At 58.9% G+C, this 11,604-nt stretch overlaps 5 protein-coding genes across 5 annotated transcripts; 4 read left to right on the top strand and 1 right to left on the bottom strand.

Moving 5' to 3' along the window:
• Positions 1-2,578: 2,578 nt before the first annotated feature.
• GNI_109470 (hypothetical protein) lies at positions 2,579-3,031 on the top strand (the record flags this gene model as incomplete). Its single annotated transcript, XM_011133156.1, has 1 exon — positions 2,579-3,031. The coding sequence occupies one exon, from the start codon at positions 2,579-2,581 to the stop codon at positions 3,029-3,031; it is 453 nt and encodes a 150-aa protein (XP_011131458.1).
• A 1,115-nt stretch (positions 3,032-4,146) lies between these two features.
• Positions 4,147-4,476, top strand: GNI_109460 (collagen triple helix protein; the record flags this gene model as incomplete). Its single annotated transcript, XM_011133155.1, has 1 exon — positions 4,147-4,476. The coding sequence occupies one exon, from the start codon at positions 4,147-4,149 to the stop codon at positions 4,474-4,476; it is 330 nt and encodes a 109-aa protein (XP_011131457.1).
• Positions 4,477-5,346: 870 nt separating this feature from the next.
• On the top strand, positions 5,347-6,948 carry GNI_109450 (hypothetical protein; the record flags this gene model as incomplete). The annotated part of the gene is made up of 1 exon (XM_011133154.1): positions 5,347-6,948. One exon carries the CDS (start codon positions 5,347-5,349, stop codon positions 6,946-6,948), a length of 1,602 nt encoding a protein of 533 aa, XP_011131456.1.
• Positions 6,949-7,168: 220 nt separating this feature from the next.
• Positions 7,169-9,430, top strand: GNI_109440 (hypothetical protein; the record flags this gene model as incomplete). The annotated part of the gene is made up of 1 exon (XM_011133153.1): positions 7,169-9,430. One exon carries the CDS (start codon positions 7,169-7,171, stop codon positions 9,428-9,430), a length of 2,262 nt encoding a protein of 753 aa, XP_011131455.1.
• A 578-nt stretch (positions 9,431-10,008) lies between these two features.
• GNI_109430 (polyprotein) lies at positions 10,009-10,334 on the bottom strand (the record flags this gene model as incomplete). Its single annotated transcript, XM_011133152.1, has 1 exon — positions 10,009-10,334. A coding segment is annotated over one exon (326 nt), but the record flags the coding sequence as incomplete, so codon positions are not given.
• Positions 10,335-11,604: the final 1,270 nt, after the last annotated feature.

The raw sequence follows: 11,604 nt of genomic DNA, 5'->3' as shown, positions 1-11,604 counted from the left end.
TGTTCTCTTCAACCATTTCCGATGGTTGCTCTACGGGCGATTGTTGGACGTTTACTGCCGGGTTTACAACGGCCAAGACACGCGTCTGTGCTTCGAGGTTGATGCACACGCTGTCAACTACGTCTAGGAGTGACTTTCCCCTGACCGACATATTCGTATACCACGTCCGCCACCGGGGTGACGCGGTGTGCCTAATACGCATGTCAAGCCCGCTAGCGGGCAATTCTAGCCAATAATACGTCGGAGAGCTGCACGAAGTCTCTCGGCAAGACCGCGACATACGCCTCCATGGCATATGTCGACGTCGGAAAGAGAAGACGCGCTACGTCCAAAATGAGCTGTTCCACGGGTATGCCAGGACCCCGGTCTACCCTTGCTCTATCATACTTCCTTCGTCGATTTTGTGGGCCGCGCGGTTGACTAAGTCCACCACTTCGTCGACCCAGTTTTCGAAGTGCTCTTCATTGTCGACTCTCATCGGCGGCAAGGGCTGCGCGGTGACCTTGGCGACCCAGTCATCCTTTGTAGACTGTTTTGCGATGACTCTCGTGTTCGCGAACTGCGATTCCTCGATGAAGCCTACGTCCGCAGCAACCCGTCCAGTAGCTGTCGCCATTGGTGTATCCTGGTGGGTGCTGATGGACGGCCTGCTAACGCTGAGCTCGTCGTCTGAGTCGCGGAATAGGGGTATCGCGTCAGGGGTGTGTGTTGCCCTCTATCTCTCTTATGTAGGGAGCCCATTGCCGGCCCCATTGCCGGCCCGTCATTGAGCTGTTGTGTCTCGACAGGCCATGGTGACCACTATCGGAGAGACTGTCTATGCTGATGTATACGGTTATCGCTGTGCAAACATAGCGCAAACAAATTTTGAGACATAACACCAAGTCGTGTGCGAGGTCACTCAACGAAGCAGCTCACTCGGCCGCTCGTCCCCTCAGGCCTCTCGGGCGAAATCTGACCCGATCTTCGACACTGCAGGGACACCATCCAAACAACAATGAGTGGCCCCGATTCACAAAATTGGTGGTAGCTATTGGCCGAAAGGGCAAGTGAACCATCAAGACGACTTTGGGCACACGAGACCTACCGAAGACGGACGTGAGAAGTAAGCCTTTCAGGGCACCTGCTACGGAAACCGACTGAGAAGCAACTAGAGTTAGGGGGCCGACGGCTGGGTGGGGTGCCAGAGGAATAGAGGGCCCACGGCATCCGCAAAACGAGATCTCTGTGAAAGGCAGCTGACGGTCCGAGTCGTGAACGGTCCGAGTCGTGAACCTGACGACTAGACAACGACTAAAGCGCTGCACCTTCAACACCCAGCCAATTACAACATTCGCAACCAGCTGCCATCTCTTGACCCACTGCCACACGCGTTTCAACAACCAGAACAAGGTGGCGAGGTTGTCGTAAGGTTGGACCAGGCAGTGATGACCGCGGCCAAGCGTGGCGGGAGTTGCTGATGCGTGGAGTCGTGGCGGTGCGCGAGTCTGAGTTTGCTGTCTCGCAGGGAGGCAGTGGCTGGAGCTGGCGGCGGTGTTGATCACTTATATAGAGTCGCCGGTGGAACTGGGGATGGGTCCTCTACTGACTCGAGCGCTCTACTGGCTCGAGCGCGGACTCGGCTGGAGCCAGCCTTTTGGACGGCGCACTGTCCCCTGCGCAAAATGGCTAGCTTCCTGCAGTGCTGCGATCGGGAGGAGAACCAGCAGAAGAAGGGGAAGCGCGCAACGTATGCTACGGGTCGCAGCGCCATAAGATACGTCGGCTGGCCGTGACCCCTTCTATCAGCAAGTCTTCGCTGGTTGCCGAGAGATGACGACCCGGGGATGGCGCGACCGGAACAAGGAAACGCCCGTGGCCAGGTTAGTCGTGAGATCGTAGTGAAGCGTCTGGAGGAGAGCATGGGGGAGACGCAGAACTACGTGCCATGTATCACTCGCTCTGTCCAAGCCAGCTACGTACAACTGTCGGGCCTTACAGTCAGGCCTATTCCACACAACCACGTTGAGTCGTGTAACTACTCAGCCACACGCCTGAGGAAGCCTATCCGTCGCGACCCGACGGTGAGGAAAAGTCGAATGAAGTCCGCACACTCTTCAAACGCCTCACGACGTAACATCGATCAACACATTCCCTTTTTTTATACAACGAAGGGAGTTTTGAAGCAGGTGGAGATGAGGAGCCACGCTGTTCGGCTGCTGCCATCACTTCTTGGCATCCCTGGTGTGTTAGACGCCGATGCGTCTGCGCTCAGAGCTCTAGGGAAAATTACATACTACAGTGTTGTCGACTCCGTCTCTCTACTGGCTGTCCTTTTGAACTACATCCCCATGCTACGAGCAAGAGCCCACCTGACCTTCTGGCTAGCTCATACTGTACTATTCTCCGGACCCCTCTCTCTCTTTACTCTTCGACCCGGGGTCACTGACATCGTCTTAAACCCTTTCTTTCTCTTATTAATTTTGGTCGCTGTGTCCTTGCTCTACCGACGTCAGCGCACCACCCACCTAGCCCTTGGCATCGTCAGCGCACCACCTAGCCCTTGGCATTGTTGAGCGGCCGTTAGAATTTAAAATTAATGACAAGAGCCTTGAAGTGTGTTACCAGTAGCAAGTGCTGGGTCGGCAGCGCAGCCCTGGGCGCAATTGCCATCCTAGCGCAGGAGGGGGACTCTCTGATAGTAACGAGTCCGAGACAAATGTTCGAATTGTTGGTTCGGAGCCGAGACGAAAATACCTATAGGGTTCGCATCAAAGACGGGCTAGTCCAGTGGCTAGACTCTCCCGAAATGCTGCCGGTGACGAACGACGAGTCCGAGGCCACCGACCCGGAAGCCTCCATGTGGGACCTGATTATGAACGCTCCGTACAGTGGTTACTTCCTACTACACGAGGACAAGTTGCGGCGATTTGGCTGCAATATTTGTGTGGTGGATGAGAACGGTAGGAGTGATGAGCTCGTACAGGTCTCAGCGACAACGAGAACGGTCTTCAAATTTCGTGTTAGACCAGACATCGAGCGACTGTCATAATCCTTTTGATGAAAGCGCGCGTTCAAGGAGCCAGGGGTGCGCATCCCTGAGCCAGGGGGTGTGCATCCCTGATCCAGGGGTGTGCATCCCTGATCCAGGGGTGTGCATCCCTGACTCTTCTTTTAGTCCCCGACAGACTTCGAATCGAAACATGGTGGATCCAATCCCATGAGACGCGCCGAAGGAGTACGGCCTGTCGTTATCTTGACCAAGCACACTGCTCGCCAAGACAAACCGATTCGGGTCAACTCGAGATCCCCCCCTTGCTCCGTCGCATAAAGGCCTGACGCCAAACGAGTTCGGCCCCCAGCCCGGGCAGCTAATTTTTCCACGCAGTTGTCGCCGCCACGCAGTTGTCGCCGCCACGCAGTTGTTGATCAAGAAAAACGTCTTATTCTTGCGGCTTCTGTCTTGGCGGACTGTGACTTGAGGGGACTTGAGGGGACTTGAGGGGACTGGGGGGGAGCAAGCCACTAAGGGTCACAATGGAGAACGCAGCCTGCGACCGGTCGTGGGCTGTATTGGAGTGCTTCTTTAAGGGACGATAATGTTTGTCCTGTTGTGCTTCTAATTCCGTAAGGAAAACAGTAGTGTTCGAGCTCGGACCGGCCGTTGTAGAGTCCACAGACGAGATCACCGCCTAAGGAGGGTGTGCTGCAAGTGTCGTACAGTGATCCGGGTGGTGTTAAATCCTGGAAGTCAGGTGTGCGATGACCGCATCTTCTCCAGAGCGTATCCAGTTCGGGTAAGCGTGCGGCTGTAAAAGCATCAGAGTAGAACATGATGCCACCTACCACCAACAAACCTGCGCTTAGACAGATGCTACCGACTACCTTTGGTGAGGCAGCGTTTTTTAGCGTTGTCAGAACGCCATCCCGGACTAAAATTGTTGAGCGGGTCTTGTTTAGGACACTGCTGAACCATTTTTTTTTTCCTTCTACTGGTCCGATGTTAATGTGACTGGAATCAAGTGCTGACCTTTGCAGTACACCTTGCCAATCCTCCCTCACCATGGGCAATAACGCTTTCAGATGTTCACTGGTCACCTTGACCGATTCAAACACTTGTATCTCATCTGTATCGTCGATATCTTCCGTACCTATTGTGGATAATTGATGCCCCCCGAATGCATCCTTCCAGACTTCACCAATGGCTTGACTCATCAGGAAGCTTCCTCCTATCGCCGTAGTTTTTTTGCTTGGATCGGCTTCCCTGGTCGGATCGGCTTCCCTGATCGGATCGGCTTCCCTGGTCGGATCGGCTTCCCTGGTCGGATCGGCTTCCCTGGTCGGATCGGCTTCCCTGGTCGGATCGGCTTCCCTGGTCGGATCGGCTTCCCTGGTCCTGAAGAATTTCCGGAGCTGACTGCGCAAAACAGACTCGGTATACGTAGCATAGGGGGTATACAGGGTATGCACAGGATTGGGGGCAGTCCTGTCGGGTAACTTGAGAAGTTGAAGTCTGCTCGAGTCAGTGCACACGTCGAATTTTCGTGACATGTCTTTCATCAACATTGTCTCAGCGCCGTCCAAACAATCCACGTTCTCCGATAACAGTTGGTCGTCGAGTCTCTTCAAGGCGGTCTTTGGAGCTAAGATAAGGGCATCAGTACAGTCTTTTCCCTTCACACCAAGCACCACTAACCTGGCACCCACGTCCTCACCTAGTTCAGGCTGGACACCCTCACCTGTCAGCAAAGCCGCCAACAACTCCTCTATGTTACTCGTGTTCGAAACCACCACCGTCCTCATGAATGAATTCCGGGAAATAAATTCCACCACCTCATTCCCACCAACCTCGTCGTGTCCGAACATCACTGGTAATTCGGTGCCAAGATGACTTCCACCAGTACGATCACGCGGCAGTACAATCGCGCGGCAGTACAATCGCGCGGCAGTACAATCACGGGGCAGTACAATCAACTATCCCCAAAAATCCCACCAGTTCGCGCGGGAGAACGGGCTCATGCGAGCACCATTGGTAAGGTAGAATCAAATGAAATCCGCACACCCTTCAAACGTCTCACGACGTACCATCCGCATGCTACTTAGCAACAGCCCTTCCGACTAGCTCATACTGTACTATCATTCGGAGCCCTCTCGTCTTAAAGCCTTTCTTTCTCTTATTTATATTGGTTGCTGTGTCATTGCACCATCGATGGCAGCGCATCAAACCTCATCAACCCATCTTGACCCGTTCGGGCGCGTGATTGGTGTAACCAAAGAATGTGTGGGTCCTCGATTTGGGTGCGGGATTATGTCAGAGTTCCACTTTGTTATCGCCTCCTGCTGGGTGTATTTTGTGGCTGAAAAACAATGAGAGCAGCCGCGGGTGGGAAACAGTGTTGTCCTATTTCAGTGCTTTGTTACTGGGCTATCAAGTCGGATGCTGTTAAAGAGCCTCCATCATCAGTCTGGACGGACCTGGGAGGAGGGGCGGAGGAGCGTGCGGCTTTGGAGGCGCGGATTACGTCGCTTCGCGGATTCGCTAAAGGTTGGCATCCAAGAGTATGCCGGGACGATGCGGGAGTGCGTGCATTGATGTTACAACTCATGCCTGTATCTCACTGGGCGGCTGCCTTGGCTACGTTAGGTCGGTTACAGTTGAATGGGTGTCCTATATTCGAATTGGAGGCTGCGGCTACGTTGTTGTTGCACATGCACACACCCGTGCACTTAGTGCTTGCTGCGGAGGCCTTACAGGCTGCGCGTGCGGAGATGAATGAAGCTTTCTGGGTCGCAGATAACCCCGCCGGTCGACTCGAGAAGTGGCTTACGGCCTGCTTCCTGCAACACGCGGGCGAGTTAGGTAGCCAGTGCCAGGCGGCAAATCCCGCCGACCCTCCTGAACTTCTCGGGACTGAGTACCAACCACGACTCCGACGCGCCCTGGACGTAATGGTCTACGCCACACTCGGCTCCCGACACTTCGGCCCCGAACTCCAGTGCGTGCGGGAACACACACCGCCCTTCCACACACATTCGCCCATGTCCGCCCCAGGTGTCGGCTCCTCCGGGCTCTTTGCTTCCGCTCTCCTACGACCACTCAGCGCCACGGAATACGCACGCATGACGCAAGTCACCCTGCGACCATGCTTCTTCACCGACTGGGTTACCCGTATAGAACACCTATTACCACTTGATCACTTTCTCCACGACCAAGCCAAGGCAGCCCACGAGCTCTATACGCTCTTCACGCCAAAGGAACGCGCCGACCTACGCGCCCTGCCCACCCAGCTGGCTGACCAGGAGCGGCAGGCGCTGCTTGACGACACCAGGCACCACCTCCTGACCACCCCCGGCCTGGTCGATGACCCGATGCGGTTGGTGGAAGAGACGGGGTTGGCGACCTGCAGCTGTAAATATCTGCGACTGGCGGAGGTGTTCTGTCGGTTCTTCTACCTGCCGTTTGGGAGCGTGACTGCCAGAGTCCATGCGGCCCTACAGCAGGCCGCCCTCGGGCCTCTGCCGTGGGTTCGGGGCGCCGTAAGGCGGCTGGACCACGTGGACATCTGGCTGACGGCGTGCCTGCTTGAACGCTCGCGTGTGGACCCGACGAAACTGAGGGAGTTCTGTCACACACACTTTAGCACACACGGACTGCCGGGGCACGCGGACGCAGACGAAGACAATGAAGTGGACTCGTTTGGCGCCTACCTCAACCGTCGCTGGCACGTCCGCTGGCCACGTGCAGCACTCCCACTAGAGCCCTACGATGGGCCCCACCGTCGCCTCCGAAGAAGCCAAAATCGGCGCTGGAGTATCGCCATCCGACACCACCAGGACAAGACGCGGGCACAAGGGGATAGGCACCACCTGCCGGACGAGGCGCCGCCTGACGAGGCGCTATCGGACGAGGCGATGCCGCAAGAGACGCCGACAGCAGTGCCGCCGGTTAAGATGCGGAGGATGCAATAGGGACTGAACCAGCTGCGATCACACCACGGCTCACTCACTGAACAGTGTCTGTTGACCAAGCCTCAATCGACCCGAGGTTTGCACCACTGCATCTCCTCATCTTCTCAAGGAGCTTGCACCAGGAATTCTCCTCGAAGTGTGCTTCCTAACAAAATAGAAACATTTATTTTAAAACTGAAGGCAAATGCGAGCGGGCGCAGGCGCAAGGCAGCGGTGTTCGATGTCTGTCCTTTGTTTTGGGGCTGTCAACGCGGGCGCCGGTGGCGGGCGGCAGCCGGTTGTGGCGTCTCCCTCGGTCTGGGCGGCGCTGGGAAGTGCGAGAGAGCGAGCGGAGATAGAGGCGCGGTTTGTGTCGACAAGTGGCCTGGCAACAGGCTGGCATCGCGACTTGTACCGCGATGACGAGTCCGCGCGTGAGTTGTTGCTGAGGCTGATGCCTGCACCGCACTGGGCGGCGGCGTTGGCCACTTTGGAGCCGGCGCATTTACAGGAGAACGACGTCTTTTTGTTGGAGGCGGCCGCCGCGCTTCGGTTGCACGTGAACATGCCGCTGCAGCTGGCTCTGGAGCGTCCGGCCCTGGAAGCGGCGTGCGCGGAGCTGGATGAAGTGTTCTGGGTCGCCGACAACCCGTCCCGCCGCCTCTTCAACTGGGTCACGGCCTGCCTGCTGCGGCACGCTATCGAGCTGGGTAAGTGCTGTGAGGCATCGGACCCTGCCGGGGTCTGGGCAAGGGAGTATCGGCGGTGCCTGCACGGGACGATCCAGCAGACGGTGCACCAGGCGCTGGGGCTGCAAGACTTCGGCGCGGACCCCGAGTGCGTGCGCGCACGCACGCGGTCGTACGCCGCGCACGAGTTCGTGCAGGCAGCACGCCCGAAGATCGAAGGGCACTCGACGCTCTTTAGGCGGAGAAACCCGCGCACGGCCTGCGCGACAGAGTTCGTGCGCATGACGTCGGTGGCGACGCACCCCTGTTTCTTCACGGACTCCGTCGCGCGCATCGAGCACCTGCTGCCGTCCGACCATTTCCTGCGCGACCAACGCAAGGCGGCCCGCGCGCTCTACACGCTCTTCACGCCAGAGGAACGCTCCGCGCTGCGCAGCTTCCTCAACTGGCTGGACGAGCAGGAGCAGCAGACGCTGCCTGAGCTGGTGCGGCTGGCCACCCCCGGTCCCATCGAGGACCCGGAGAGGGTCGTGGAAGAGGCGGGGCTGGCGACCTGCAGCTCTGTGTATCTGCGACTGGCGGAGGTGCTCTGTCGGTTCTTCTACCTGCCGTTTGGGAGCGTGACTGCGAGAGTGCATGCGGCACTACAGCAGGCCGCGCTCGGGCCGCTGCCGTGGCCGAGGGGCGGGACGATACGGCTGGACGCTGCGGAGGTGTGGCTGACGGCCTGTTTGCTGGGGCACGCGCGCGTGGACCCCGGGAAGGTGCGCGACTTCTGCAGCACACACCTGTGCGCGTACGGGCTGCCCGGGCTGACGGACGAGCCCGTGGAGGCCGTGATGGGCTCGTTCGCCGAGTACATCGCGCGCGATGCCCGCCATCGGTGGCATCTCACTGATCGTACTGTCTTACAGCACCGCCAACTGACCTATCTGCGCGAAGCCCAGCTGCGGAGATGGAGGACTCTACTCGAACGCCGCCGGCAGACGTCCGACCCCGAGGAGGCACTGGCGGTCCGTGCTGCTAAGGCGGACCGGACACAGCGCCGGAAAACGGAAGAGGGGCTAGCGCAAGCAATTCGGACGGAGGCGGAAGACGCGTTAGCACAAGCAATCCGGCCGGCGGAGGTGCCCCGGACGCAGAAGCCGGACGCGGAAACCGCCCGTGAGCGCTTCGCTCGCGAGCTGACCCACCGCCTTGTCCGCGCCGGCTCCATCGCCTCGGTGCTCGCCTACCGGGGCCGGGCCGAGGAGCAGCGGGCACCGGAGCCGGAAGACGCGCTAGCGCAAGCAATCCGGGCGGCGAAGGCGCGCCGGACGGACCAGGCGGACGAGGAAACCGCGCGAGAAAGCTTCGCGCGAGAGCTGGTCGGCGGTCTCCGCGGCACCGACTTGCTGCGCTCGCTGCTGCTCAAAGGGCCGCGCTTCGTGAAGCGACGGGAGCTGGCGGCCGTCCTGTTCCAGCTGCTGCAAATGAGGCGCCGCAATGGCGAATACTTCCTGAACGAGGACCAAGTCATGGACCTGCGAAACTCCTTCAACGAGAACGCAAACACTTATTTAGCGACCCGGGTTCCGCAAAGGATGTACGACCTCGCCACCCGTCCCGGTCAGTTCCAGCCCAACGGCCGGCAGAGCAAACCCTGCGCGCTCACCACGCACATTCTGGAGTTCCTGCAACTGCCGCCCGAAGAGCTAGCGGAGTTCATGCTCATCAAGTGGACCTGGCCCACCATCGAACGGGCTCTGAACAGGTCCGCGCTCTCAGACGACGACCGTCACGCGGTGCTGGTCAGGTTCTTGAAGACAGCCTGACTTTCGACGCCAAATTCTCTCGTGCTTTGTTCAGTGCGTGCGGGCAGGGACACACTGACCGGGCCCCTGCCCGCACGCAATGACTGGTGGCCCCATTCGCGTTGTCCGGAAGTTAACCTTTTTATAAAAAGAGGAGGTCGTTGGTCTAGCACTACGACATGGCCGTTCGGACCCAAGTGGAATGGGATGACCAGATGATCAGCCGTGTGCGCAACTGGCGGTGACGTAGATGTTCTTTGTCCTCGGATGGATCCACCCACCACAGTCCGTTCGTAGTGGTGGCCTGGTAGGTTGGGGTTTCCCTGTTGGGTGAGCGTATGCTTTGACGATGTCTTCCTTTGTCGGTGGCGCAGGGAGGTTGAGCAGTCAAGGTGCCCACACAGCCACGACCTTCACTGATGTTCGGTCCAATAGTGCGTCGTCTTCTTCGTCGTCGCTGGCGCAGCTGCTGAACCAGTATGTTGCTGCACCCGCCGGAGATGAATTCGATTGTGAAGTCGTAGTCGCTTCTTCGTGGGTTCAACTTCTTGCTAGCGACTCGACGGGTACTTCGGCGCCTCCTTAGCTCGGACGCCTCCTTAGCTCTGTCTCCACGACGTACTTGCCTGGACCTTTATGCCCGTCTGGCCGATGACGTGCCCGAGGGACTTCACTTCATCCTTGAACCATTCGCTCCTGCCCAAGCGCAAGTAGAAGCCGGTGTTCATGCACTGTAGCTTGACCCGCTGCACTACGCTGTCGAAGTCCTGTCCACAAATGACGATGTCGTCAATGTAGCAGACCGCATTTGCTTCTACTGCGAAGCAGGAATCCATTGCGCGTTGGAACTCGGCGGGCGACTTCTTCATACCGAACGGGATGACGTCGAGTTCGAAAAGGCCAATCGGAGTTGTAAAGCCGGCGCCTTCCACCCCTCCTCGGTTGGCACGCTCCAGAACCCCGCATTCACGTCTAGCGTGCAGTAGTACCTCTCATGGCCGCTTCGAGTTTGCGGTAGCAATGACGCACCTTCATTCTTCCCATGCGCGTCTCAGCGAGTAGTGACCTGTGTAATGTGTTGAACAGCCGGGGGGGGGGGGGGACGGCGTGACGGCGGCGACGCCGGCCAGTGCCTCAGTCCCGTGACGGATCAGCCAGGAGAGAAATACCCCGACGGGGGCGAATTTTTAAACTGAAAAAGGCAATGAGAGCGGGCGCGGGCGCAAAGCAGCAGTGCTCGGTTTCCGTCCTTTGTCTTTGGGCTGTCAACTCAGGCGCCACTGGCGGGTGGCAGCCTCTGGCGCCTGTTGCGGTGTCATCCTCGGCATCGGTCTGGACGGCGTTGGGAAGTGCGAGAGAGCGAGCGGAGATAGAGGCGCGGTTTGTGTCGACAAGTGGCCTGGCAACAGGCTGGCATCGCGACTTGTACCGCGATGACGAGTCCGCGCGTGAGTTGTTGCTGAGGCTGATGCCTGCACCGCACTGGGCGGCGGCGTTGGCCACTTTGGAGCCGGCGCATTTACAGGAGAACGACGTCTTTTTGTTGGAGGCGGCTGCCGCGCTTCGGTTGCACGTGAACATGCCGCTGCAGCTGGGTCTGGAGCGTCCGGCCCTGGAAGCGGCGTGCGCGGAGCTGGATGAAGTGTTCTGGGTCGCCGACAACCCGTCCCGCCGCCTCGTCAACTGGGTCACGGCCTGCCTGCTGCGGCACGCTATCGAGCTGGGTAAGAGCTGTGAGGCATCGGACCCTGCCAGGGTCCGAGAAACGGAGTGCCGGCGGGGCCTGCGCTTGACGCTCGCGACGACGGTGGACAGATTGCTCGGGCTGCGAGACTTCGGTACGGACCCTGAGTGCGTGCGCCCGCGCACGCGATCGTACGCGGCGCACGAGTCCGCGGAGGCCGCGCGCTCGCATTTCCGCCGCGGCACGGGGCGCATGACGCTGTTCACCGTAACCAACCAGGACCCGGTCTGCGCTACGGAGTTCGTGCGAATGACTCTGAACACACCTCGGCCCTGTTTCTTCACGGACTCTGTCGCGCGCATCGAGCACTTGCTGCCGTCCGACCATTTCCTGCGCGACCAACGCAAGGCGGCCCACGCGCTCTACACGCTCTTCACACCAGAGGAACGCTCCGCGCTGCGCAGCTTCCCCACCCAGCTGGCTGAGCAGGAGCGGCAGACGCTGCCTGAGC

Source organism: Gregarina niphandrodes (assembly GCF_000223845.1).
Source record: "Gregarina niphandrodes unplaced genomic scaffold scaffold00024, whole genome shotgun sequence".
Classification (NCBI taxonomy): Eukaryota; Apicomplexa; class Conoidasida; order Eugregarinorida; family Gregarinidae; genus Gregarina; species Gregarina niphandrodes.
The sequence above is the reverse complement of the archived record's forward strand: the minus strand, read 5'-3'. Positions and strand labels throughout refer to the sequence as shown.